Raw genomic sequence first — 13,752 nt, 5'->3', positions numbered from 1 at the left:
GGTAAAATTATTTTTTTCGGAGAGGTTTTGGCTATAGGGCGCATGCTCTCACCAGAAGGACAAAGAGAGACAGAAAATAAGGAATCACCCCCAGGTGGATGGGAGAGAGACAGAAAATAAGGAATCACCCCCAGGGGGATGGGTATGCCGCAATTCCTTCTCCTCCATTCTCCTCTCAGGATCTTGGGCACGCACGCACACATGCCTGGCATTAGTTTAAGTTAAGTTGAACTGCGGTCAAATACATAGAAGTCCAGAGACAGAGCCATTATGCCAATTGCTGGTCCCAAATAAAATTCTTTTTTTTTGAGAGGATTTTGCTATAGGATGCGTGCGCGCTCCAGAAAGACAGAGACAGAGAGACAGAAAGCGAGAAATCACCCCCCGGGGGGATGGGCATGCTGCAATCCCTTCTCCATTCTCCTCTCAGGATCTTGGGCATGCATGCACACGTGCCGGTGTGAGTTTAATCCACCAGGTCCAAGGCTTGAACTGCAGTTGACTACATGGGAGTCCAGCGACATAGCTATTATCCTAACTGCTGGTCCCCCAAATAAAATTCTTAATACTTTCATTTTACTGTTTTATTGTTCTCTTTTTGACTATTTAAAATTGAACTATAGATAGTAAATATTAATCAGTATAAGGGACCAATTTTTACACACTGAACTTTATTGTAGAAAATGCCTGTATTACTTAAGATACACATTTTAATAGTAAACTACTACTGGGTCTTGCAGGCGACGTGGTAGTTAAGGGAACTGGACTCCCATTTGGCTGACCACGGTTCAAGTCCCATGCCTGGCGGTTTGCATTTTCACTTTCCTTTTTTTTTTCTCTCTCTCTCTCGCTCCCTCTCTGGTCAAAATTTAAAAAAGAAAAAAAAAAAAAGAAAGAAAAGAAAGAAAGAAACGTAAGTTAAATAAAATAATTTCTTTTTTTTTTGGAAAGGTTTTTGCTATAGGTGCATGAGAATTTTTTTTTTTTGGAAAGGTTTTTGCTATAGGGTGTGTGCATGAGACAGAAAGTGAGAAATCACCCCCCAGGGTTGATGGCCACACTGCAGTCCCTTCTCCTCCATTCTCTCTTCTATTCTCCTCTCGGGATCTTGGGGCCCATTATAAGTTTAAGCTACTGGGTCCAAGACTCGAACCATGGTCAACTACATGGGAATCCAGCGACATAGCCATTAAGCCAACTGCTGGTCCCTAAATAAAATAATTCTTAAAAACATTTAAAAAAAAAATGAACTATGATCGTGCTTTTATATCATTCTAAAAATTAATTTTCTTGTCTTTAGCTGCCAAACAAAAAAATAAAAATCTTAAAGCTGGTCACAAGAATGGTAAACAGAAAAAAATGAAGCGAAAATGGCCTGGCACTGGAAACAAAGGGTCAAATGCTTCACTGAGGAACAGTGGCTCACAGGAAGAGGTACCAGACCCTGTGTTGTGGGAGGACACCTATGTGGTTTTGCATTTTTATCTTATACCCCAGTGACAAGAAGTGCCATGTGCTAATGAGAGGTGGGAGCATCTTATAAAGTCAGAGTTACCGGTGGTGGAGATGTCTTGCCATCAGCGGGCTCTTCGTGGTCTTACTTTGCAGCTGCTCTCCCTCTTAGTCATTTGCTGCCTGCACACATTTGAAGCCTTCGTGTTCTCACTTTTGTCCCAGAATACATGCACACAGGTCTCTTGTTTTCTCGATACACCCTCAGTGACTATGGAAACACAGTAAGCAGAGAGAAGATAAAACAGCTGTGAAGACATTTTAAAGGCCATGAGTCTTACAGAGTTTTTACTATTATAGTCCCTTGTTTGTTGGTTCCTGGCTCCCTATGAACATTAAAAATGCATATTTCTGATCATTGGCCTTACTAAATCTCCTTTTCCACTACCCTTTTCGTATTTTAGTTTAGCTTTGTACAAAGAAGGCTAATTTAGAAGAGTCACTTTTCAATGGTTTAAAATGATACTGTGTAGCAGAATAAAATATTTAATGTTCTATTTCTTACATTTTGTTTATTTGATTTTTAAAGGATGGTAAACCTAAAGAGAAGCAGCAGCCTGTGAGAATGAGTCAGGGATTCATCAACCAACATACAGTGGAACGCAAGGGGAAACAAGTTTGTAAATATTTTCTTGAAAGGAAATGTATTAAGGTAAAATCTTTAAGCAAAATTGTAGTAAAATGTAACAAAGCAAAAATGTACTAAAACTGCTTTTTCCAGTTAACACTCTTCATACCTGTAGATTTCTAAAACTTGCTTTTTAGAAAAAGATAAATGACAAAATTTTAATGAAATATTCTTTTGTGTTTAAAAAAGTAGTATTTGGGGGACCAGCAGATGGTGTAGCAGTTACATCACTGGACTCCTACATGGCCAACTGGGGTTTAAATCCTGGACCTGGTGGCTGGAAAATCACACCAGACATGTGTGCATGCATGCCCAAATTCCTGGGAGGAGCAGGGATTGTGCTGTGGACATTCCCCTGGGGGTGATTTCTTACTTTCCCTTCTCTGTCTCTGTCTTTCTCTCTTTGGCAAGCGCACATGTCCTGAGGCAAAAAACTCTAGAAAAAGAAGTAAAAAAGTAGTATTTTAAAAATGCATTGTGTTAAAATTATAAGAAAGCAGTTATTAAAAATGTTTAAGACTTAGGATTCTTTTTAATTTTATTTTTGGAGAGATTTTTGCTATAGGGCACGTGCACTGCCAGAAAGAGAGACAAAAAGCAAGAAATCACCCCCAGGGGGGCTAGCCACACCACAGTCTCTTCTCCATTCTTCTCTTGGGATCCTGGGCACGCATGCACATGCATCCGGCGTGAACCTAAACCACTGGGTCCGGGACTTGAACCACAGTTTACTACATGGGAGTCCAGCGACATAGCCATTACACCAACTGCTGGTCCCAAAACTTAGAATTTTAAGCAGATATATATGATGTGGTTATAGAATACCTTACTAAGAATTAGACTGTACTGAGCCAGCAGGTGGTGTAGTAGTTAAGGTGTTGGACTCCCATGTGGTTTAAGTCCACAGTTCAAGTCCTAACCACAGTTCAAGTCCCAAACCCAGTGACATGAAGCTAATGCCAGGCGCGTGTGTGGCATGCCCAAAATCCCAAGAGGAGAATGGAGGAGAAGGAATTATGGTGTGCCCATACCCCCTGGGAAATGATTTCTTACTTTCTCTCTCTGTCTCTCCACTGAGCTCACACACCCTATAGCAAAAACTTCTCAAAAAAAAAGAATTAGACCATTCTTGTGGAATCATTTGCTTATCTAAAGTTTAATAGGAATTAAATTGAATAACCTAACCATAAGAAATAATGACTTTTCCTTGTTCATTTTTTTGGCCCAGGGAGACCAGTGTAAATTTGATCATGATACAGAGATAGAGAAGAAGAAGGAAATGTGTAAATTTTATGTACAGGGGTATTGTACCAGAGGTGAAAATTGTTTATATTTGCATAATATCCTTTGTCACAAAATGTGGTTACTTGACTCTTCGCAGATATTTATATGAACATTTAAAATACTTAAAAATTTTATTTTAATGAAACCAGTATTTTAGCTGTAATAAAATCATACTATCTAAACCTAGCTTAGTATCAAAGTGATTAAATTGACCATAGGTTTTGTTTGTTTGTTTTTATGGTAAAAAAGAAAATGAATCCTATAGAAATCTCTCAAATGGAGAGACTTTCTGTTCAACCTGGGTGGTTTACTGTGTTCATGGGACCTATTCAACTCCCAGAAAGGCTTGGTCAGAATTTCTGCTGTGACATTGACTAATTGAGCCTGGTAGGTCTTCCGTAAAGTCATGATGTATTTGTCTGTGTTTTTCTATGCAAAGATGTGTCATGACTTTCCCGATGGCCCAATGTATTCATAGAAGCTGCTTCATAAAATTCAAGGATTGCTTTTTTGTAAAACCTTGTTTTTCTTTATATTCTATGCTGTCTAGAGATTAATTTTCCTTTAATTCGAAGAATAACATTGGCTCTTTAATTCAAATGGTACATGTTGTAAAAATGTGGAACATGAACATGTTAGGGCAGTGACACTGTTGACCACACAAAAGATTTTTTTCTTCAGTAGCCTCAAAGGAAACAATATTGAAGTTGTATACTTTTATTCTGTCTTAAACAAACCTAATGTATGCAGGATCCTTATTTGTAAGATACATCATTATCATTGATTTTGATTTCACTAGCCTTCAAAGATACTTTAAAAATAATAATTTCTCTAGATATTTAAAATATGTATCCCTTTAACACATCAATCAAATATATTTGTAGTCTATTATAAAGACAGATATGAAGAAAAAAGTAGTCCTGTGGTTGTCAATAAGCTTTATTTATGTAATCCTTCTCAAATTAAATTTTTCATGTAATTCACTAATTTATTATCTGAAATTTTAAATAGAAAATCCAGTGTTTCTACTAGTGGAAAGATCTTCATATGAAAAAGCAGTTATTAAACTAATAACAGATTATTTGGGTTCGACTAAAATTGTTCTCTTCCTTAACATTTGAGTTACATGAATATCCTTGCAAGTTTTACCATACAGGAACGAAATGTTATCAGGGAGAATATTGCAAGTTTTCACATGCTCCACTAACTGCTGAAACACAAGAACTGTTGGCTAAAGTAAGTACAAATTCAGTAGCCTTTTTTCTTTTCTTTATTTTTTAAAAAATATTTTCTCAAGTGATTTACTATTTCCACGAGAGAGAAAGAGCAGTCCCAACAAGGTCTTGCCATTGTGATCCCTCCCCAGCTCTGCCAGCTGTGGATCATGGACACCTGAGTGCCTGGTATATTTGGGGAGGTCTCCTGACAAGAAATCAGAAGCTTCCCTTGTAGCTCAGCCTTAGAGAGCTTCGTATTCTGCTGCTGTGCCATGTCAACCCCCTTTTCTTCTTTTGTAGAGATTATGTTAGAACTAATATATTTGTTAAGACTGAGAATTTGAACAGGTAGCGTTCTTTAAGGAAGGTGCCTCATAGGGTAGCATATGGGATATACTAGGACAGATAATCTAAGAATTCACTTCAGCCTAGAAAATTATTTTCCATTTATGTATTTTTTATTGTAGCAAAAAGGAAGGTTTATACTTAGGCTGGTATAAATTGGAATGTTCTTAAACCCCTCATTATACTCAGCAACTTTTATAGTTAAGCTGAGGAAAAGAAAGCAAGGCGGAGAGGAATGGTACTCTGTAACTATAAAGGCTTTTAGAAACAAAGTAAAGAGTCATGGATGATAAAATATTTTAGTGTCACATCAGCAAACAGTAGGAATTTCAACATGTATTTAAACAGTATTCTTGTGATCTGTGTGGAAAATTATTAAAAATATATAGTCATTTATATTCTTTAATTTCTCGTATATAAGTTGGAGCTAGTCTCTTCAAAATTAAATTGAAATATGAGTAGACATGAAAGAATCTTTTTTAAAAAAGAATTATTTATTTAATTCTATTTGTTATTATTTTTTTGATTTGGCCAGACAAGGACAGAGTGAGAAAGTAAGTTACCAAGTCCGGGACTCAAACCTCAGTTGGCCATGTGGGAATCCAGTGCCTTAACCACCATTGCCACTTACTGGCTCCAACTGAAGATTCTTTTTTTTAATTACTTATTTAATTTTATTGTTTTAAACTTTTTTATAGGGCACACGTGTTCACCAGAGAGAGAGAGAGGGTGAGAAAGCAAGCTGCCAGGTCCAGGACGTGAACCACAGTAGGCCATATAGGAGTCCAGCACCTTAACCACCATGCCACACTGGTCCTTTAAGATTCTTTTTTTTTTTTTGAGAGATTTATGTATCCCTTTAACACATCAATCAAATATATTTGTAGTCTATTATAAAGACAGATATGAAGAAAAAAGTAGTCCTGTGGTTGTCAATAAGCTTTATTTATGTAATCCTTCTCAAATTAAATTTTTCATGTAATTCACTAATTTATTATCTGAAATTTTAAATAGAAAATCCAGTGTTTCTACTAGTGGAAAGATCTTCATATGAAAAAGCAGTTATTAAACTAATAACAGATTATTTGGGTTCGACTAAAATTGTTCTCTTCCTTAACATTTGAGTTACATGAATATCCTTGCAAGTTTTACCATACAGGAACGAAATGTTATCAGGGAGAATATTGCAAGTTTTCACATGCTCCACTAACTGCTGAAACACAAGAACTGTTGGCTAAAGTAAGTACAAATTCAGTAGCCTTTTTTCTTTTCTTTATTTTTTAAAAAATATTTTCTCAAGTGATTTACTATTTCCACGAGAGAGAAAGAGCAGTCCCAACAAGGTCTTGCCATTGTGATCCCTCCCCAGCTCTGCCAGCTGTGGATCATGGACACCTGAGTGCCTGGTATATTTGGGGAGGTCTCCTGACAAGAAATCAGAAGCTTCCCTTGTAGCTCAGCCTTAGAGAGCTTCGTATTCTGCTGCTGTGCCATGTCAACCCCCTTTTCTTCTTTTGTAGAGATTATGTTAGAACTAATATATTTGTTAAGACTGAGAATTTGAACAGGTAGCGTTCTTTAAGGAAGGTGCCTCATAGGGTAGCATATGGGATATACTAGGACAGATAATCTAAGAATTCACTTCAGCCTAGAAAATTATTTTCCATTTATGTATTTTTTATTGTAGCAAAAAGGAAGGTTTATACTTAGGCTGGTATAAATTGGAATGTTCTTAAACCCCTCATTATACTCAGCAACTTTTATAGTTAAGCTGAGGAAAAGAAAGCAAGGCGGAGAGGAATGGTACTCTGTAACTATAAAGGCTTTTAGAAACAAAGTAAAGAGTCATGGATGATAAAATATTTTAGTGTCACATCAGCAAACAGTAGGAATTTCAACATGTATTTAAACAGTATTCTTGTGATCTGTGTGGAAAATTATTAAAAATATATAGTCATTTATATTCTTTAATTTCTCGTATATAAGTTGGAGCTAGTCTCTTCAAAATTAAATTGAAATATGAGTAGACATGAAAGAATCTTTTTTAAAAAAGAATTATTTATTTAATTCTATTTGTTATTATTTTTTTGATTTGGCCAGACAAGGACAGAGTGAGAAAGTAAGTTACCAAGTCCGGGACTCAAACCTCAGTTGGCCATGTGGGAATCCAGTGCCTTAACCACCATTGCCACTTACTGGCTCCAACTGGAGATTCTTTTTTTTAATTACTTATTTTATTTTTTTATTGTTTTAAACTTTTTTATAGGGCACACGTGTTCACCAGAGAGAGAGAGAGGGTGAGAAAGCAAGCTGCCAGGTCCAGGACGTGAACCACAGTAGGCCATATAGGAGTCCAGCACCTTAACCACCATGCCACACTGGTCCTTTAAGATTCTTTTTTTTTTTTTTGAGAGATTTTCACTGTAGGGCGCGTGCGCTCGCCAGACAGACAGAGAGAGACATAGAGACAGAAAGCGAGAAATCACCCCCCAGGGGGGATGGTCACGCCGCAATCCCTTCTCCTCCATTCTCCTCTCGGGATCTTGGGCACGCACGCACACGCGCCCGGCGTGAGTTTTAAGCCACCGGGTCCGGGACGTGAACCGCGGTCGACTACGTGGGAGTCCAGCGACATAGCCATTACGCTAACTGCTGGTTCCCTTTATTTATTTTTTTTTTATGAAAGGTTATTGTGGGATTAGAAGTTATACCAAATATTTGGTTGTTTGTTTGTATGAGGTATATATGGGAAAATTGGTATACATAAAAAACTCATTTTTCAGTTCCATGTAGTAATCCGTATTATTAGAAAATTATTACAATTGATGTTCTTGAATCATTATTAAATTACAAGAGTATGACAATGTGCTCGAATTAGACATTAGTACATAAAAATGATTACGTGTTTTTTTTTTCTTCTTAGGTTTTGGATACTGAAAAGAAGTCATGTAAATAATGTAGACATAAACAGGTAAAATTAGAATTTACTGTATTTCTTTTTTTTTTTTAAATCTGAAACATCTCTAGAAATTGCCATGGCAACTTTAGTATATGAGTATTTTTCTCCTTCCTCCTCTACTCAGAATATTATAAAATAGTTGAAACACAGAGATGTGGATTTCCACCTGCCTGTTTCCTGTTGGGTTTGTGTATCACTTATATTTTCACTGTCCTCTTGTGCTTCTTTGTAGATATACCAAGTATGTATAATTCAGTAAATGGCATATTTAGTTTTGTTCATGTTAGGAGTTTATTTTAACAGGGCCTTATTCTGTGGATTAACTGGTGCTATTTTCACTCAACATTATACTTCTGAGAGTCCATGCATGTAGATACAGTTGTCATTTGTTTTTTCTTCTATATAGAATTTCATTCTATGAATATAATTCATTAAGCCATCCTAGTATTGATGTACACTTATTTTTAATTTTTAAAATACAAACTATTAACAATATTTGTATACATGTCTCTTGGTATAAATGTACATAAGTTATCCAGGGTATATACCAAGGCGTAAAACAGTATTATCTTAAAATTTAAAATATCAATTTTATCTCAAGTAATTATAACAGTTTATGTTCCTACAAACTTTCAAAGAGTTCTTCTTGTTCCATACTTGCCAATACTTTGTTTTATTAGTATTTAAATAATTTTCAAAGAATTATTTATTTTGGTACCAGCAGGTGGTATAGTGGTTAAGGCACTGGACATGGCTGACCACAGATCAAGTACCAGACCTGGCGGTTTGCTTTATCATTTTCCATCTCTCTTGCGCTCTCTCTCTCTGTCTCTGTTTTTTTGTTTTTGGGGGTTTTTTTTGAGAGGTTTTCGCTATAGGGTGCATGCGCTCGCCAGAAAGAGAGAGACAGAGAGATAGAAAGTGAGAAATCACCCTCCAGGGGGGATGGCCACGCAGCAATCCCTTCTCCTCCATTCTCCTCTTGGGATCCTGGGCATGTACGCACATGCGCCCAGCGTGAGTTTAAGCCACCGGGTCCAGGACTTGAACCGCGGTCGACTATGTGGGAGTCCAGCGACATAGCCATTACGCGAACTGCTGGTCCCCTCTCTCTGTCTCTGTATGTCTCTCTCTGGTCAAGTTAAAATATTTATTATTATTATTTTTCATCTTGGCCAGAGAGAGACAGAGAGAGAAAAAGAGAAGGAAAGTGAGAAAGCAAGCCACTAGATCCAGGACGCAAACCATAGTCAGCCATGTGGGAGCTCAGTGTCCTAACAGCCATGCCACCTGCCAGTCCAAGTATTTAAAAAATTTTAAAGCCAATTTAGTGGGCATAAAACTGGTGTTGCATAGCTTCATTTGCTTAAAGTACATCATTTTTTCTTAAGCTTCTTGAATTTCATCTTTGGTACAGTGCCTCTAAATATCTTGCCCATGTTTCAGTATATGTGACTTTTATGTATTTTTATATATTCATGACATAATCCTTCGCGAGGGATGTGTGACAGGTCTTCTCACATTTTGTGGGCTGCCTTTTCACTTTTATTGAGGTGTCTCAAAGAGCAGAATTACTTATTTTGGTGATATTTTTGTTTATGATTAGTTTCATGTTTTAATTACATAATTCTTCCCTATCATGAGGCCATAAAGTAATTTAGACTTTTTTAAAACATATTTATTTTATTTTATTTACTCATTCATTTATTTTGGCCAGAAAGTGACACATAGAGAGAGTGAGGGAAAGTGAGAAAGCAATCCACCAGGTCCAGGACTCAAACTGTGGCCGGTCATGTGGGATTACCCAGCGCTTTAACTACCACACCACCTGCTGGTCCCACTTTTTTTTTTTTAAAGAGAGATTGTTTGCTATAAGATGCATGTGCTTGCCAAAGAGACAGAAAGTGAAAAATCATCTCCTAGAGGGAGGGCCATGCCACAGTCCCTCCTCCATTCTTGTCTCAAGATTTTTGGCATGCACACACACTTGCCTGGTATGAGTTTCAAGCTGCCAGGTCTGAGGCTTGAACCTCAGTCAACCATGTAGGAGTTCAGCAATATAACCATTACACTATCTGCTGGTCCCAAGAATTACTTTAACTTTATTTATTATTATTTCCCAATTTGACCAGAGAGAGAGAGAGAGAAGGAAAGTGAGAAAGTAAGCCACCAGTTCCGGAACTTGAAACATAGTTGGCCATGTGGGAATCCAGCACCTTTAACCACCACACCTGCCGGTCCCAGTAATTTTAACTTTTCCTTTTCCTGGTTTGTTTTTTGTTTTTGTTTTTGTTTTTTGCTTCTTGCCCAATTTCTTTGTTTTTTTCTGGGGGGTTGACACATATATACAACAATGTAACTACCACTATACTTGGTGGGAGAATATTTCCATCACTCCTGCATATCCTTGTATGATAGTCTGTGATCCATTTTCTCCCTCTCTCAGGCCTCCACTGTTACTATTTTAGAAAGCATCAGTGAGTTTTTAACTAGTTTTGGAATTTTAGGGTAGAATTTTGTCACATATATTCTAGAGTTTTGTGTTTTTCACTCAGTGTTTTTGAGCCTCATGTTTTCACATGTATCAGTAGCACATTTCTTTCTATGGCTGACTTGTATTCCTTTGTATGAATATACTTGTTTGTTTATCCATCTAGCTCTTGATAGACATTTGATTATTATAATTAAAGCTTCTAGTTCACTTACGATTTGAAATAAAAGCAATGATAATGCATTTTCATCCCAGGTTTTTGTATGTTTGTTTGTTTGTTTGGCTATAGGGCGCGTACGCTCACCAGAAAGACAGAGAGAGACAGAAAGCGAGAAATCATCCCCCAGGGAGGGATGGCCACACCGCAATCCCTTCTCCTCCATTCTTCTCTCGGGATCTTGGGCACGCATGCATACGTGCCCAGCGTGAGTTTAAGCCACCAGGTCTGGGACTCGAACCGCAGTTGACTACATTGGAGTTCAGCGACATAGCCATTATGCCAACTGTTGGTACCCATCCTAGGTTTTAAGAAATCACTATTAATGTCTCCCATCCCCCTAATACAGTGCATATTGTCATTTTCTGGTAGATCCTTTTTTGTTTTAATGGATCTTCCCATACTATAGACAATGGATATTAATGTAACAACAAAAAAAGATCATTGATGTCGTTTTAGATTCTATGTTGCCAGTTGAAATTCCATTTGCCTTTAATATTCATTTGCCCTTCACTTTGCTTTTCTGAATAATTTTCTTTTTTTAAGTTTATTTATTCCATGAAAGAGATACAGAGATAAGACAGAGAGACAGGCATCCCCAGCAGGGTCATCACACCACAGTCCATTCCTAGTCTCAGCCTGCTTGGATCATGGTTGCATGCAGGTACCTGCTGTGCTCAGGGAGGTTCTACTGTTGTACACACCTGCTCCATCTCTTCCTAAGTCCATTCACTTCTTTCATGAGAGAGAACGGGGAAAGGAGGAGGAAGAGAGAGGGATCCTCAGTGGAGGGTTCTAATCCAGCCCTAACCCTAGCCAGACAAGATCCTGGGGTATGTGCATGCTTACATACCTGACACGTATAGGGAGACCCCAGGATGCAAACCCAGGACCTTTCCATGTGGCCCAGTATCACAGAGTGCCATGTCATTGCTCCTCCACTGCATCTGACCATCTTTTTTTATATGATTTTGGTTTTTCTTTTTCTTGGATCATTTCTGAGGTAGTCAGTTCTTGTTTCATTACTTGGAAATTTTTGTTCAGAGTTAGTCTTAGTTTTGTTGTTGCTGTTATTTTTTAATTGTGCTAGAGTGCATGTGCATTCGCTGGAGAGAAACAGAGAGGGAAAGTGAGAAAGTACCCCCTATTGGGGTATGATCACACACCACAATCCCTTCTCCTCCATCTTCCTCCTTTCAGGATTTAGAGTATGCATGCACATGCACCCAGCATGTTTCTCAAACCGCGTGTCTGGAACTCACTCCATCCATACAGTCGCATGGGACTCAGCCATCTTAACCACTGAGCAGGCCCAGAGGAGCAATTTAATTCAGTTTGGATGTTTGTGTTACAGTTTTGTTTGTCTCTGTTGCTTTTTTTTTTTAATTGCTGAGCAGGAGTAGAAGCAGCTTAGTTGGTAATCTTCATGAGCTGATTGTTTTGTTTTGTTTTGTTCTATAGTTTTGTACAGATGAAGAATACTTCTGCCTATGCCTGTTCAAGATTGTTCAAGACTGGTGATTTGGGATAGTTTACAAGATCCCTCATTTAAAGCACCCTCTTTTGTCATTGTGATGACGTGCAACTTCCTTACTGGATGGCGGAGAGGGGCGGAATCTAGTGTACAAGGGAAGGGGTTGGTCTTCACGGAAATGTCCCAGCCCTTGGAACAGGAGAGGAACATGTGTGGCAGAGATGCTGGCTGGTGGGTAAATTTTGTGCTGGTACCAGAATCTCTTCTGTGGTTGAGTTTTCTCACTAAAATACAAAGCAAGGTTAGGCTCAGTAAGGTAGGCCACGAGGTGGAGGAGGTGTGAGGAGAGAAGTGAGAAGACATTGGGATTATAGACTATAAAATAGAGTTAGATCTCTCATGTCGTTGAATACATTCATGACGTTTTTAATGATTGCTCATGGTTCTGTTTTATGGCTTAAAATAATAGTTCTAAGATTTTTAAGCCAATTTTCTGTTATTGGACATATAAGTTATTTCTAGTTTTTTATTGTTTAATAAATAAAGTGGAACATACATATCTCTTAACATACCATTGGAGTTCCTAACTCTTGTTGTTAAAATATAAAAATATTTATCTTACTCACTGGTTCAGAAACTAGTCAGAGTATGTACTTGTGTAAAATATAAATCTTCAGAGTGAACCATACCTCATGTATAGTTTAGTACTTATAAAGTATAAATGTTCATATTTAAAGTTTATAAGAAGAAAACAATTCCTTTATTCCTGAGGCAGCACCCATCTCATTGTAAACTTAAAAGACCGAACAGAGGAGCCAGCAGGTGGCAAGGTAGTTAAGGCTCCTACATGGCTGACCGCAGTTCAGGTCCCTGGTCCACTTTCTATCTCTCTCTCTCTGTCTCACTCACTGTCTTTCTCTGTCTCTTTCTGGTGAGCTCACATGCCTTATATGAAAAAAAGAAAGATAAATAAAATTGAATAATTATTAAAAAAAGAAAAGACCAAACAGATTCGAAGGACTTGGAAGTCAAATGAAGTTGGAAAACCTCTTATTTTATAACTGATTGTTTGGAGAGGCAAGTTTATCTGTGTCAGCAAAATCTCTAAACTTGGGGGAGGGTCCTATTCTTTTTTTTTATTATCATCATAATCTTGTTTATATTACATTGAATCACATATAATTTTACAGTGTATTACATTTCTTTTTCCAGAAGGAATTGCTTATCAGTCAATACAGAGACATTAAAATCCCCATTTCATCATCCAATAGCTTTTCATTATTTTTCCCGATCATTATTATTACTACAATTATTTTTTTTAAACGGTCAATCACTACTTTTTTTTTTTTTTTGAGAGGTTTTTCGCTATAGGGTGCATGCGCTCTCCAGACAGACAGAGAGAGACATAGAGACAGAAAGCGAGAAATCATCCCCCAGGGGGGATGGTCACACCACAATCCCTTCTCTTCCATTCTCCTCTCAGGATCTTGGGCACGCACGCACACGCTCCCGGTGTGAGTTTTAAACCACCGGGTTCGGGACGCGAACCGCAGTCAACTACGTGGGAGTCCAGCAACATAGCCATTACGCTAAATGCTGGTTCCCCAATCACTACTTATTTTGCT

At 37.7% G+C, this 13,752-nt stretch overlaps 1 protein-coding gene across 1 annotated transcript in view; it reads left to right on the top strand.

Moving 5' to 3' along the window:
• The window catches only part of ZC3H8 (zinc finger CCCH-type containing 8), a 22,273-nt gene extending 9,274 nt beyond the window's left edge, over positions 1-12,999 (top strand). The window contains exons 4-9 of the mRNA XM_014590954.2: positions 1,301-1,434; positions 2,042-2,164; positions 3,369-3,480; positions 4,551-4,660; positions 7,910-7,957; positions 12,115-12,999. Coding sequence (XP_014446440.1) covers positions 1,301-1,434; positions 2,042-2,164; positions 3,369-3,480; positions 4,551-4,660; positions 7,910-7,942 — 512 coding nt within the window. The 3' untranslated portion in view covers positions 7,943-7,957; positions 12,115-12,999. The remainder of the gene's footprint in view (positions 1-1,300; positions 1,435-2,041; positions 2,165-3,368; positions 3,481-4,550; positions 4,661-7,909; positions 7,958-12,114) is intronic.
• Positions 13,000-13,752: the final 753 nt, after the last annotated feature.

The sequence above is a fragment of the Tupaia chinensis genome, unplaced genomic scaffold (genome assembly GCF_000334495.1).
Source record: "Tupaia chinensis unplaced genomic scaffold, TupChi_1.0 Scaffold000511_1, whole genome shotgun sequence".
NCBI classification, from domain to species: Eukaryota; Metazoa; Chordata; class Mammalia; order Scandentia; family Tupaiidae; genus Tupaia; species Tupaia belangeri.
Note: the sequence above shows the minus strand (reverse complement) of the source record. Positions and strands in the feature narration are given on the sequence as shown.